At 33.6% G+C, this 15,365-nt stretch overlaps 1 protein-coding gene across 10 annotated transcripts in view; it reads left to right on the top strand.

The window, feature by feature from the left end:
• Positions 1 to 15,365, top strand: part of LOC138306090 (RNA-binding protein, mRNA-processing factor 2a-like) — a 138,255-nt gene that overhangs the window by 101,217 nt on the left and 21,673 nt on the right. For 7 of the 10 annotated variants that reach the window (XM_069246450.1, XM_069246443.1, XM_069246447.1 and 4 more), the window contains exons 2-5: positions 7,171 to 7,248; positions 11,154 to 11,216; positions 14,455 to 14,517; positions 14,770 to 14,908. In XM_069246450.1, coding sequence (XP_069102551.1) covers positions 7,171 to 7,248; positions 11,154 to 11,216; positions 14,455 to 14,517; positions 14,770 to 14,908 — 343 coding nt within the window. Of the gene's footprint in view, positions 1 to 7,170; positions 7,249 to 11,153; positions 11,217 to 11,839; positions 11,894 to 14,454; positions 14,518 to 14,769; positions 14,909 to 15,365 lie in introns of all 10 variants that reach the window. The other 3 variants (XM_069246444.1, XM_069246449.1, XM_069246445.1) reach the window with 2 other exon arrangements.

Raw genomic sequence — 15,365 nt, 5'->3', positions numbered from 1 at the left:
AGCCACAAGGCCAAGATGGCGTGTTACATCGGATCACAAAGACTCAACATACTGCAGCCATGCAGCCATGAATATTCAACATCGCAGAGATGTCATGCAAGCGAGGACAGTTAAACATGTATACACACATTCACCTGTAACGAGGAAACAGGTGTTCTGGGGACATGTGTGACTGACTATATCCATGTGTTCTCCTCGCATCTAAACACACAGTGTATATAAACTTTTATGTACCAAGTCACTTTCAAATTTACATTTTCCATTATGGCCCATATAAAGGGCTTACATAGGCATGCTACCTGTGAAAGGTATAGCCGACTTTTCAATTTATGATTCCCATTTCGACGTTAATCATTTTGAACCTATATATAGTGCATTTAGTCATAATGTATTTATTTCCTTTTCACACGAAATATTTGAATACTGTACTATTAACTGGATATTGTACAGGTATGTGTTTACTTAGAAATTGAAATATTTGGACAATCTATGTAAAGACAGCTTTAATGTAAACCTACCTATATCACTAGGGTCCTATACTGCTGTGGAGATAGTCAACTTATAATTAATGCTGTTATCAATTAATTACCTAAAAATGTTTTACCTAACCCAAGCTGATAGTTTACACATATTGAATAATTGAAAAATAATGAAATTAAAAATGACAAACTTTGAAAAAAATACCAATGTTGTTTTGGAGAAATTTAATTGACATTCCCGAGTATTTTGTCCTTCAGCAGGTACCTTTACCCGAGCATAATGAACATAGTGTGTCTAACTTATTTGGCAGCATTTCTTCAACAGTAATGGTTTGTTATTTGTTGACCACTTTGTCCATCACCATGTCCTTGTACAATTATGATAGACATTCGTCCCTTTAAGTGGATAGCCAATGTCCATAAATTGTCACCAGTTTATCCCTGTTTTATTGATTATGGTTATGGAACAGTCATCATCAAACATGTCATATTGTTGGGGCACTAGTCACTATCAGATCCACCTGTAATTATTGACCGGTCAATGTCTTTCAGGTGTGGTCAATGGTCTGTAGTGCTATTGGTGGCTGGAGTAGTCATTGACCACTGGTTGTGTGGCGCTATTGAATGGTTTAATGACCAGTACATCACTACCAGGATACTGGATCATATACAGTGATATAAGGACAACTCAGTATGGATTTGGATAAAAAACGAAAGCTTCCCTTCAACCCTTCCTATACCGCTGTCCTCATTCGTCCCTACATCCCCCTTGTCCCTAACTGTCCCTCTTTACATCCCTCTCATACCTAACTGCCCCTCTTTCCCATTTTATCTAACCCACACTTCTACCTTCCTACCCTTTTTCTCATTCATCCCTCTTTTCTTCTTTCTGTCCTTCCTATCCCTACCTGCTCCTCTTTCCCTTTCTAACACTTCTTCCTTCCCACCCCTTTTACCCTTTAATCTATCTTTCCTCACCTGTTCCATTTCTAACCCTTGTAACAGCCCTTAACTTTCCCCCCAGCTTTGTTCCTCAGTTAACTTCTATTTCCACAATCCTTATGTGTCAAGCAGGCTAAGAAAGACAGTTTTGGTGAATTGTCTTATAGGTTCGAGTTGTGACCAATGAGTTAATTTACCCATTATCTAGAGCAGGTGCCCCTCCCTATTACTCCCTGACACGGCCCCTATGATTCTCGCCCCATCACTTTACCTATTATTGAGCTTTGTCCTGTGTCTACCCAACTTCGCTAGCCAAGGGTATTTAGTCCAATTCTCTAGGAAGGATTCCCCAGGAAGAGAATCGGACTAGATACCCTTGGCTAGCGAAGTTGGTGTCTAGCATACGTATAAGGTTAACCTTGTAAAATTCCTTTCTTCCTATAAAGATGATAGACATGTGTGAGAAGGTCTGAATACACATAGACTTTATTGTTTACCTGAATTCTAAACTTTTTCTATGCAGAGATATACACGGTAATCACACTTTATCACATGGTAATCCAGTTTTGTCTTCATTTGTTAAGAATTGAGATAAACTGGTGATAAGATTTTCGGTGGTTGTGCCATTGTCTGGGCGATCGTGACCAGATGTATGGATTATTATACACTGTATGATAACATATTGGCCGAGATCAGATAGATAAATAGGTACTATTATATGAGTCTTGAAGGAGTCAATTCATTATATTGCTCCTCTGATTGCCAACAGTTTATGAATTTTTAAATTAAATACCACAAATGGCCAACAGAATGCTCCCTTGAGCCCAATTGTAAAGTCACAGAGGAACACTGGTCATGGTAACTGGTGGAAGTTTACACAACAACAAACGAAATCGTCAACCATCATTTATTATATTTTGATCCCCTCTTTCAAAGAGATGTCTTTACCATTTAGTTAATGTTTGTCTGTTTAAAGACATTGTCCATCGTTGGCTCGTATGTTTTGTTGTGAAAGTGGCTCGTGCTATTTTTAGATTCTGAAGTAGGCACAAACAGGACCAGACAAGCCAATTAAAGATTGACTGTTAATTACAACAATCAAGGTAGCTTCAATTGAAGTTCAATTCCTGTTTGTATTCCAAATATGTTTTCAAAAGTATTTTCAAAATGTTTCCTTGTATTCATATCTGGTTTTAATAAACATCCTTACCTTTCTGTACTGTTACAGGGACAATAGTTATATTATTCCATTCTATAACTGTGAAGAAAAGCCCTTGGAAACAAACAGTTTGTTATTTATAAGTAGCTGGAAAGTCTTCTAAATTTTATTTCTAGTTTGTTCTCTAATCGCTATTGTGATATAAAATGGCTACTTGTTGACAAATGTATTAAAGGCTTTTTACAGGTGGTAGACTTTTTATCTTTAAAGGTTTTTGATAACAGATATTTACGATTATATATATATATATGTGTCTGTAATTTAATCCCCTGGATTTAAGACGTTATAAAGTTTATCTTGGCTTTGTCTATTGATCAATATAAAAACTTTCAGTGTCCTATTTACACCTACTTACGATTATTTTACAATGTTAGATAATCCCTGACAATAGTAACAGCCAGTTTACCACGGTAAAGTACTCCTTGGGGACCCTCTAAGGACAGTAGATCAAGTTAAAATATCAAAAGTCACATAGAGGCAATATTGTAGTACTGTTTATAAACCAATAATATCAATTTTAACATCCCCCCCCCCCCCAAAAAAAAAAAAAAAAAAACTAAAACAATCCAGGCCAGATATGTCGGACTCTTTTTGTTTTTCTGATGAATGCTCCTCACAGAGATTGAGAGTCATGCAGTTTCCTGTCGTCGTTATTTGTGTTGTGACTGAGTGAGGTTTGCTGCTAACTCGTCTTTGGCAATATGGTTCAGGGAGGCAGCACTATGATGTTACTCTGAGTTCACATCAAAACGAGACAGTTATTACAAATGCACCAGTCTCCTGGAAAATACCAGCCATATATATACATACAGTCCACATTGTCCTTGAATGAATCATTAATATAAAAAACTGACAATAAAAACCAGGTCATACCTATAAAAAGTTCACTATGTTTAGAGACTGTTACAGTCCTTGTGAGATGTATAATACAATGTGATAGACATGTATTAGTCGTTCCAATCTTGTGAAGACGATTTACTGAGTCAGTCTTACCTCAAACATGTTACTCGGCAACATCATTAGTCCGCTGAGAACCAAGTTCAAACCTCATTTCTGATTGGATAAAAATCTATGTTTGTGACTTGCTGGATTTGAGGATACTTATGGGACTTCTTACATGTATATTTTTCTTCATAAAACTTTTGTGTGCAACAGGATATTGTATATTTTTTTATTATTACTTATTTTTTATGACTGCCCTATTGCTCAGGGATTTTCAAACAGCATTAGAATGAAAGAAGAAAATTTTGAAGCGGATATGCCGGGCTTGACTTACTCTCGAGAGCCTTATAGGTATCGTAATCTGGTTTTGAAAAATGGATGAAAATTCCCTCGGTAACAATTTCGCACGGCTTAAACCTTGAATATATTCTAAATCATTGTGAAAAAAATGATTGTTTTACACCAAGGAAGAAAACTGTGCCAAAAATCAATTGTAAAAAGTATTGTAAACTGAGGGATGTTTAAATTTGATACAATGTTTGGTGCGATGGCGATGAGGGAGCTGTTTATATCTAACCATCAGTGTAACCTATAGATCTTCCTTGTACTAAAACATGTATTCACATTATACACAAATGTCACTGATGGATGAAATTTCACATCAACACGTCTGTTTTAATAAAAAAAAAGTTAAAAGTTATGTATATTTTGATATTATACTGATATGAAGTATTACTGAATGTAATTTATTATATTATATACCATTAGCAGGGATAATACCTGATCATAATTCTTTATTTTTTCTTTTCTGCATGGTTTTCAATTGTATAGGACAAGTCCCAAGAAATTGATTTTATATTGAATTATTCTGCATTTCCTCTCTGGTGTGAAATACTGTTATACTCATTACTTTCCGTGTTCATTGTGGTTATTTGAACCCCGCTGTCATGAAGGAGCACTATCCACTACGCCACCACTGACCTCTGACCATGTTGTATGTTATACAATGTATAAAAGTGTTGTATATCCTCCATCCCCACTATACACATTATTACCAGTAAAATGAGCTCTTACCAAATTAGTCGGGCTGCCAGTAATAGAATAATTTCTTTTGTCTTTCCCCCACACAACGTTTTATGTACCAGAACAAACGCTGGTAATCGTCTAGGTGGGATTTTGTTGTTGTTGTAAATCAAATTTGGAAGTAATTGAACAAGGAAGGATGAAGATCTGTGTTATATTGGTCAAATGGAGGAAGTATAGAGGCAAAGTAATCAAGGGAGTACTGGTGTTATGGTAAATACCAGAGAATGGTGATAGGTACAAAATACGGTAAATATCAGACATTGGTGATAGGTACAAAATACGGTTAATATCCGACAATGGTGATACATACAAATTACAGTAAATATCAGACAATGGTGATACATACAAATTACAGTAAATATCAGACATTGGTGATAGGTACAAAATACGGTAAATATCAGAAAAACATGATCACAACATAACAGAATGTGTTGTAATGATGCCATTTTGACAGATGAGGAAGAAATAATTATGTATGATTATGTAAATATCAGAAAATGAGTAGGAAGTACAGTAATGGCCAGGAAATCATGTTGTGATGGAATTAGGGTAGAATTCTTAGGAGGATATTCTTAGATGGTGTTGTGTTAAGGTAGACATCAGGAAATCAAGATGCAAAAATCTAGATCATAGAAATATTTTCGTTAGATGTTTTGCATTAGGCTTAATAGGTTTGGAAATTGTGATTAAGTTATGAAAGGCTCTGAATAATTATCTAGTGTTGATACTACAGCAAAGTTAACCGTATCAAAATGACTTATAGAATGTTTATAGTTCATGATTCTTTATCATAATAGAGAGGGCAGCGAACGGGCCTTCAGCGAACTCTTGTGATAGAGGTGTCTCGGTAACGTTATTCTATGTAAATCATCCAATATTTGTAGAGTTGGAAAACTTTCTCAAAAACCGGAAACAGGAAGTCAACACAAAATCCAGCATCGCGCAAGACAGTATCCAAAGTCATACTCTCCCGTGATTACAAAATCACACTCTTGCGTGATTACAAACAAGTAACGGTTGGAAAAATTCAAAATGAAAACAATAGTGAAAGATAAACCTTCCAATTTATTCTTACCTGAATCTAACAATTACATTTTGTCCTGAATCTTATCTGAGTCGCGTATTTTTGCAGAAAGTGAAAGTAGAATTATTTTATGTTCAATATTGTTTTTCTTGTTATAAACTCAATGCCAGTAATTCACCAAAGCTATGATTCTATTAATGAATAATTCTATTAATGGTTTCTAGCAGTACAGTTATTCAGCGCATCCAATAAGCTATAAAAACAACACATGTCAATATTGATAAGACTGAAGGATCAGGGGAGAATTCTCTTTCACCGTTGGAAATCCTTTATTTACCTGGCATATTTTTCTATTTAGTTACACATTTAAAAAAAAAAAAACGAAAGAATGGATTAACTGCTGCGCTCTCAGATAGGCTTTGCCTAAAATTATATTAGTTACGGTAGAGGTCAACAAATTATGAAAGATTATATTTCATTGTGTCTGATTTGTTTGTATAATCCTACCTGAGTTTATATCAGTTTCTGAGAAGTGTTATGGAATATTCACCGTAAGGAGAGAGAACAATCTATTTGTATCTTATTGGAAGGTTTATCGCTCAATTAACCAAAATATTTGGTTACAGCTACAGGAACTTTATGTAACTTTCTTATAGAATAAACGGATCGCCATAGCATTTTGGTAAGCAAAAGACAGTTTTATGCCGACTTGGTTGTTTCATGTTTCATTTGGTTAAGCTAATGTACTGCTTGTTAGTGTGATGTGTCTTTAAGGAAAGCTTCTTTGTGACATTGATTAATGCGTCGGTGCTGATGTTTGTAATAAATACCCTACAACGCAAGTCGAGTTTGATGAAAGTGTTATGCAGAGTGTTTTAGTAAGATTTAATGCCTTAGTTCATGTCAATGTTTAACTTGGTGCTTTTGACTGTCTTAGAAGAAAGCTTTCAGGTGACTGTGATTGATATCAAATTAACATTGATTTTCTAAAGAAGAATTGTTTGTAAATATCGTGGGTTTGAGGTGTTTGACTGGAAGAATTGTTATTGCAGTGATCGTGTACCTTAATATTGCGTTATATGTCAGTTAATATTGTATCACAGTTAGCTTTCATATGCTCTCAAAAACTCAAGTTTTGTCCGCTGTACAGTACCATGAAACGAGGTCATATTTAGTTATTTTTATGGTATACTTAAATCAAAAGATATCTCAATCAACAAAAAATAATTTTAAAATGAATACTTTTGAATTTATTAATAACAAAATTAAAAAAATTAATGTTTCAAAGATGAGTGGATTGTTGAGATTTATATAAAAAAAATAAACTTAATCTTTCTATTTCAAATTTATGAAAAGAAAAATGATAATTTGAATATAATTGTGTTGTAAAATTTATCTTAACCAAATACTACTAAGTCAGGTATATTATGTATTTTATCAAAGATTGTTAATTTAATTACACTGTTTTTTTGTTTTAGGTGCGGACATTATTTGTTAGTGGTCTTCCAATGGACGCTAAACCCAGAGAACTATATCTACTGTTTAGGACATATGAGGTATGGTTAAATATTTTGGGTCTTCAAACAAAAGTAACCAGAGATATTGATAGGCTTATTGAATTATTCAAATTTTCCAAAATCGTATGTTTGATGCATTGAAAATATCATTTCCTAAGTACACCCAGTACTAGTTTCAATGAAGATGGACATTCTTGAGAACACATTCTCAAAATGGTAACTGTCGTCATCTGAGGTCCTGTTTCCCGAGAAGAAACTCTTCATTGAAAATTTTTAATACTTGATTATCTCCCCTGAATTTGAAAGTTTTAGTCATAATTTTTTAAACCAAAGATTTAAATATAGGTCAATAATTATAGTGCCTTTGTGAAAGATACTAATCCAGGAAAGGGTGGGAAGATGCTGTTGTTGAGAGTGTGGGGATGGGAGATGGGGGGGTGGGGCTGCATGGGGGAGGGGGCTACATGTGGAGGGGGGGTGGTGTTGGAGGGAGAAATCATTATGTTTAATTACATGTGTCTCCTGTCTGTGTATCCTGAGTGTAGAAGCGTCCTGATCCGTGATTAATTTGAGCGATAAGAAAACATATGTGGTAAGTTCAGCCATATGGCAATCCTGAGTAGGTTCTGTTACACTGGAATACTTACGTCAGAAAATCAAAAAACCACCGACACAGCAATTCAGTCTAACTCTCTATCAACATATTTACTGCAAAAATATAAATACATCACAAAATTAGATTTTAGTATACATTTGTAAGAATCTCATCTCAAGGTTGTTTTTAAAAATTTATTTTTAGAAATTTTTAGAACCCGCTTCTCTCTCTAATAGGAAGGAATTATGTTTGATGAATTTTCATATGATTTTATCAGGTTTAATAAAAGAGAATTATAAAATGTTTCCATTATTATAAAAATTGGAATTGAAAGAATTCTTAAAAATTCAGAAATGGAACCTTTATAGTTTATAGCAGTTGTGCATTGAAATGGGGAATTTATTTTAGAAAGTGTGCGGTACTCTGTAATTAATGTCTAATTAAGATAATTGTACAGACTTCTCTGAATCTTGTCCAGGGACTCTTCTTAGCAGTGGTACATGATAAAGTATCATCTACGGAATGATAAGGAAAACTCACAGTACTGTAGATAGGGATCACGATACAATGTGGGTGTCCTATCTTCTTACAACAAATCGGGGCTCTTTCCTGAAACTAATAAACATCTCAATTCTGTAGATTTATTTTGTTAAAATTTTGCATGTTTAGCATAAGGATGTACTTTTAAAATGTGATAAAAATATTATATTAGAAAAAATCTTCGTGTTTAAATGTTCTGTTTCATTGTGATTTTTTGTTAAATATCTAGATTATTGAGTGATATCTATATCATCAAATTGTTGATTTTTTTAAAACTCTCGCGTTGGTTTGGGGAAGTTATACGTTATGGTAATAGTGGAATTTGAGAAGGGACTCCGAACCTTTTACAATACAGTTGCTATCATCATGTACGTTGCTAAATACTCTCTTAAAAGAAAACAGAACTTAAATATTTATCTATCATTTTTTTGACCTTGTCAAATTTTTCACCAAACACTTTTGAAGAAAAACTTTCAAAGACAAAATTTGGAACAACTAACCATGAACCTTTGTGTCGACTGGTCATGGTAGATCTGCCTCGTGATAATGCTTTACTTCATGCTCTCCTGCAAGCATTGATAAGACACTGATTAATGCTTGGCTCTGAGTTGTACTGTTGGAATGAGATAAAAGAAAAACAAAGATCCTTGATTATCTGAAGTACAGTAGCTGATAAAGTGGGGTTGTTTAGGTTTTTCAGTCTCTTAAGGCTTTGCTTTATTTCCTGAACATAATAGATTTTCTCTTTGCCTAAAGAACATTTATATACATTCCAGTATCCCAGGGTTAACAACCTGAAATCCCCTTGATAACTATAATGATGAACTTAAACATTTATTTGTCAGGAGCAAGCTATTATACCAGTAAGGGGAGAAAGGTTGCCAGAGTAGAGAGAAATCATCTATTTATTCCTAAAATAGACGATAGATACATCTCACCCTAATTAGGAAGCGAGCTCCGAACCAATCACTCATTTGTCTAATTAACGTTCTAAGTCAGACATCAACCTCGGATGTTTGGGATGCGAGTCTCTACCATGGAGTCGGATCAAACATATAGCTCTATCAGCTGACATTTCCACTTGTGTGTAAAATTGGTTATTTAAGAACATTTTATCTTTACGATTATTCCTGGAGTTTCAATATGATTTGACAGAGTCTAATGATGTCTTTTCCATTTGTTGAAAGTCAATACCAAAATTATTCTTTAAGCATGTATAGAGATTAACAGCTAGATCAATCTAGACAATTGTGATCTATTAAAATTGTGTTAATTAAATTTGAATAGTTCCTCTTTGTATTGTTATAAACCAGAGTACTATATTATAGATTATTGTTTCCTCATCCAGGGTTTTTGTTTAATAAATCTTGAAGTTTGAAAAAATTATCTTTAAAAGGAAACATCACAAAAATTAGTCCAATTTAAGAAATGATTTAGATTGCGGGAGAGGATGTGATATTTTCACAAAATTGTATGTTTTATATGAAATAAAGAATAATTTGTCATCCAAAACTAGTTTTAAATTGTAAAATTACTGTATTTTATTGATAATAAGAAAAAGCGAAATCAATAAAGCAATTAGAAATCAATGAAAAAATAGACTACTTTATTTCAGCTTCTGTTTTTCAAATGAAGCATTATGTTGTTAATCTAGTTGTATTTAAATGGTAAAACTCCCTCATATACTAGAAGTGTATGTTTGGGAATTCACTTCAGGAAGAACAAAATCAATACGATGATGCATAATTCAGACCGTTTATGGGTTCTAGGTATAGAATATGCTGACTGGAATTGATAGTTTTTTACTCCAAGGTTGCTACAAATTTATTCTACCAGAGCACTATTTTTCCCACAGATGCTTCGACGTGTATACAATTTTGTCTTTTTTGTTTTTGTTAAATTTTTCAAAGTATACTGGTACCCTTTCTTCAGGAGGATCAAATTTTGTCCTTACGCCAGACTATCACATATTACTGGGACGTTTATTTTTACTTAAATGCTAACATGTATTTGCATGATTTCAAAACCCAAAAAAACTTGAATGATTCAAATGCACTTCATCGAATAACCATTTTAGTTTCCTTGTTAGTTCCCTGGTTACCTCCCCTTATTGCATTGATTTACTGATTGACTGCTTATTGTTGATTATCTCCCCCTGTTTTTTTTCCTTCATCGCCTTTTAGTTTAATTCTTGCTTTCCCCCTTTTTACCGACCAATTGTAATTAGGAGAATGTATATATTATGTGTAAAATGTAACTAGAATAGTTCACTTTATTTCTGAGGTTTGTAAATTAGAGATAATTGAACACATTTATTGAAGTATACATTGATGAGAATTTCTTGGAGGAACAGTAATGAAATAAAATTTCATATAATTATTTTAGCGATTATTTATAATTGATTGCTTTCCTTGTCTGAAAAAGCACATTGTAATCCTGCCAGTACTGTGAACAGACAAGCCTTGCACCAGATTTACTATCCAGGGGGAGTAACTCCCACATATACCACAGTAAATCTGTTCCTTTCACGCTTTATTCTTTATGAATGAAATATCTTCTATTTTCTTATCAATTATTGAACATTACCAAAACAATTTGCATTAAAATAAATGGTTTATGCATTAACATTGATTGTACTTACAAGCTGCTTAAGGTTATGGTTGGGTTATCTTCTCTTTGTTGCTTTTAGTGTATGTGGTATTAATTAAGTAATTAATTAATTAGAGTAGATACAAAGGCACATGCTGAGTACGGGTGTGCGGTTTATATGTACTTAATTCTGATTGGTGGAAGTCTTATTCGTTTCCAGGGTTACGAAAATGCTTTGTTAAAGGTGATGGGAAAACCTGGCAAAAATAATGCCGTAAGTAATGTAAGTGTCATCGCCATAGCAACCAATATGGCTTAATTTCCTACCTTTGACAGCACTTTCACGAAACTAGCGGATCCAGTTGCCATGGCAATGTGAATGCCACTTTGCTTGGAGACAAGGCCATCGGTTCATGTATGGTTGTTTCTCACCAGGTCGTCGTCATGGCAACTCACCATTGTTTGTTGCTAACATCACTGTTTATATATTTGTTACTTACCATATCCAGTTTTATCACAAGTCGATTCAAAACACATAACAATGCTTACTTAGTGATGATTTATTATAGGAAAATCTCGCAGCAAAGTTTACATTGAAAACTGATTCGTGTATATTTTGGTCAAGTCATCTTTCATCTTGATCATCTAGATTTGGGAGAGGAAAAGCATGGAGGGAAAGAAAGGATAATTTAAAATTAATAGATTTATCCCGTTGAAGCATTTGTGTGTATTATTGAGACTTGTGATGGTATTTGGAGAATTTGCATGTAGATATTGACAGCCTTCTAGAAGCCTAGGAATGGCCTCGTAGATGGAACTAACCATTAACATTCACATTGTGTAATTCTGGCCATGTCAGACTAAACGTTCACTGCACGTTGTGTTTCACTCCTGTTACTGTTTCAGGGTTACGAGAACTCGTTACTGAAGGTCACCAATAAAAATGGCAAAAACACTTCTGTAAGTACGCAGTTCACCATCACCCGGCACTAATGTTGATTTCTAACAGAATTATGTCATCGTATTTGGTTGTGTGTGTGCTGACATCATCATTTATGTGCTACATATATGTCGCTAGTGTCTTGTTTCAAATCTGTTATCATTGTGCATTAAGGACTTTTCGGTTTATTTTATAATTAAGAGCTGGATCAATTATAGATCTGAAAAAAATATATTTATACAAGTAATGATCTTGTTATCACAAATTTTGTACATTATAACAGCTGAAATGTATTTGTATCAGATTATGTTGTCCAGTGATCATTCTTTATTTGTCTGAGGTCATGTGATCATTCTTTATTTGTCTGTCTTTCTATCAGGTCATGTGATAATTCCTTATTTGTCTGTCAGGTCATGTGATAATTCCTTATTTGTCTATCAGGTCATGTGATCATTCCTTATTTGTCTATCAGGTCATGTGATCATTCCTTATTTGTCTGAGGTCGATTGTGATCATTCCTTGTTTGTTTAACAGGTCATGTGATCATTCCTTATTTGCCTATCAGGTCATGGATATTCCTTATTTGTCTATCAGGTCATGTGATCAGGTCATGTGATCATTCCATATTTGTCTGAGGTTGATTGTCATCATGCATTCCTCATTTCAGTTATCATACAGCAGTTTTATGTTGTTCTTGTTGTTTGTGGTGAAGAGAGATGATAAAATGTCCCTATTTTGTATGAGGTGGATTTGTTATACTGGTCTGATTTGGTCATTGTCTTAGGAAAGGCTTGTTTTCATCAGTAAAGCTGTGTGAAATCTACAAGATAAAACTTGAGTTTGTGTGGGAGACACAAGCTAATTAGTAAAGATAAAAAGATGATTGTAATCATTTTAACTACAGTAGAAAAAAGTGGTAAGCTCATCAAATGAAATTGACAACAGAAACCACTGTGGAATGGTCCAATTAGGGTACTGTGTCATTAGGAGTTTAATTAAAGTTGTCATTATGTGTGTAACATGTATCTGTAGATTGCTTAGCTTATAAAAGGTAGCATTAATTTCTAAATATTCAGCATTTACAAATCAAATTCTGTCTAAAAGACAATTGTGTTTTAATCTGAGAATGTACTGTGAATTATGTTACGGAAAAAGTAAACTTAACTAACTAACAAAACTTAGTTAAGATATTTATAATTTGAAAAAAAAAGTATCTAATTGAAGTATTGATCGGCTACATTCTGTAATTGATAAAACAGTGAAAGAAGGAGAAAACTAGGAACAGGAAAAACGTTTCATAGTCAGTTAATTTTTTGTATCTCATTGCATAATTCTACGCTTGAATGAAATGTTTCATAGTCAGTTAATTTTTTGTATCTCATTATATAATTCTACGCTTGAATGAATCCGATAATCCATGATTGTATGATTTAAACAAAGACTGCCTTGAGGTTAATTTAGCTACATTAAATCAGACGAATGTGTTCCCGAGGAGATTCCGATGAGGGGCCCTCATTTAACACCATCAATCGTCTGTGGTGTTAGATGGCAGATCTCAAAGATTCAATTAAGACAATCAATTAGTATTTATCCCTGGAGAGACACTTAACATTACCGTTAGCTATTAATGAAGAAAGTTGTAGTGTTAAATATTGAAGCTAATAACTAACAAATACGTCAGAGAAAAGAATTATTATTAGTTTTCTAACACAAGACATCAGCTCATTCATCCCCGAAAACACATATAGACTTACCAGAAACAAGGCTTAGAAGAGTTCATTATCAAATTTCAGGGGTGAGTGCGTTAAAAACTAGGATATTGTTTTCACTGAGGCGTGACATTGAGGAACCAAGATATTGTTTTTATTGAGGCGCGACATCGGCAGTATTTTAGTTTGATAGATAATCTCTGTAGGATGATTGAGTAGATTTAAATTAGATGTGATTTGAATAACTAACAATTCTATTTCCTGTTCTATAAACTTCTCCTCGTGTCATCTATCACAAGCTCCCTCATTATCGTCTTCCATCATATTTGATTTGATAAATTTGTCAGTTCTGTAATAATTAACTTCTCATATATTTCGTCTTATACCCTTAAAAATAAATTGGCGATAATTTTTAGAAAAGATTAAAATGTAAATAACAATTTTTCAGGAATATGTCTGTGAAATGTTTTAGATATTCAGATTTGTCTGTTTTTCATTTTCCTTACAATACATTACATGTGTATACTGTTTTAATTCATTGTGATGTTGACTTGCTCTGTCTGAGTTAATTACAGTTGTCTGCCCTTGGTAATGGTTAAAGTTGTCAAGTTGTCTTGTGTTGATAATATTGTATACTAAATCATTTGTTGTTTTGTTGCTGAACTGTTACATTTTACCATTGATATAAATTTCATTTATTTGAAAATGTGTGGGGGGGGGGGGGAAAAGAAAAATCAATGCTGTATTGAATGTATATTAATGTAAATCAATTTGTATTGTGAAAAAAAAATGTAAACATTAAAATTTATTACCTAGATCCTGACAATCAATTTATCAATACCCATGAGTGACTTTTAATTGTACTTTTATAGCCTGTCGGATTTGTAACATTCAACACAAGGAAAGCTGCAGAAGCAGCTAAGGCTGACTTACAGGTGAGTTATCTCCCCTGATGAAATTATCTCCCCTTGATTAATTGAATGTGATCTCCATTTTATAATTCTCCATTTTATAAATAACATCATTTCCCATAGTTAAATTGAGTTATCTCACTTTAATAATTTTATATTACTGGTACTTATTAATGTGTAAGTCATTTGCAATATTAATTTTTTTTGTCATCTTTTCGTATTTGGACATATGCTTGAACTTTTAAATCAAATGTCTTATACTATTTTTTTTTCAAGGGTGTCCGATTTGATCCCGACCTTCCACAGTTATTGAGGTTAGAGTTTGCGAAGAGCAACACCAAAGTCACCAAACCTAAACAACAGAGTCCACAGCCAGCGGCCACCCACCCGACACTGATTCACCCAATCACAGGACGTAAGTTTCTGTAGTAACCTTTTCTGGTCCTTACGGCGATCTTTAGCCACACAATTGCATACGTCAATCAAACTTTTCTCAATTCATTCAGAAACCTTTCTGTTACTCAGAGTTTTTGTGTCACGCTCATTTTAAAGTGCCATATTTTCACAACCTTTTATGAGAATCAAAGCTCACAAATCTCTTCATCATTTTTTCCACACTTTTTCAAGGCAAAATTGTAGCCAAAACCTATCAATTGCAGTTACCAAAAACCAAACTGTTCCCATATCACATTCTGAGTCAAATTTTTAGAGACGCAATGAGTTATATATAACACAGAACACAGTTAACATTATCAACACAGCACTAACCACTGGGATATAATCTGATCACTCGTCAAAGTTTGGTTTTCATTAGCTATTATCTCTTGTTTTATATACACTTATATTTAAACCTTCATCAGCTTTTCAAATAT

This window comes from Argopecten irradians, chromosome 13 (assembly GCF_041381155.1).
Source record: "Argopecten irradians isolate NY chromosome 13, Ai_NY, whole genome shotgun sequence".
Taxonomy (NCBI): domain Eukaryota; kingdom Metazoa; phylum Mollusca; class Bivalvia; order Pectinida; family Pectinidae; genus Argopecten; species Argopecten irradians.
Note: the sequence above shows the minus strand (reverse complement) of the source record. Positions and strands in the feature narration are given on the sequence as shown.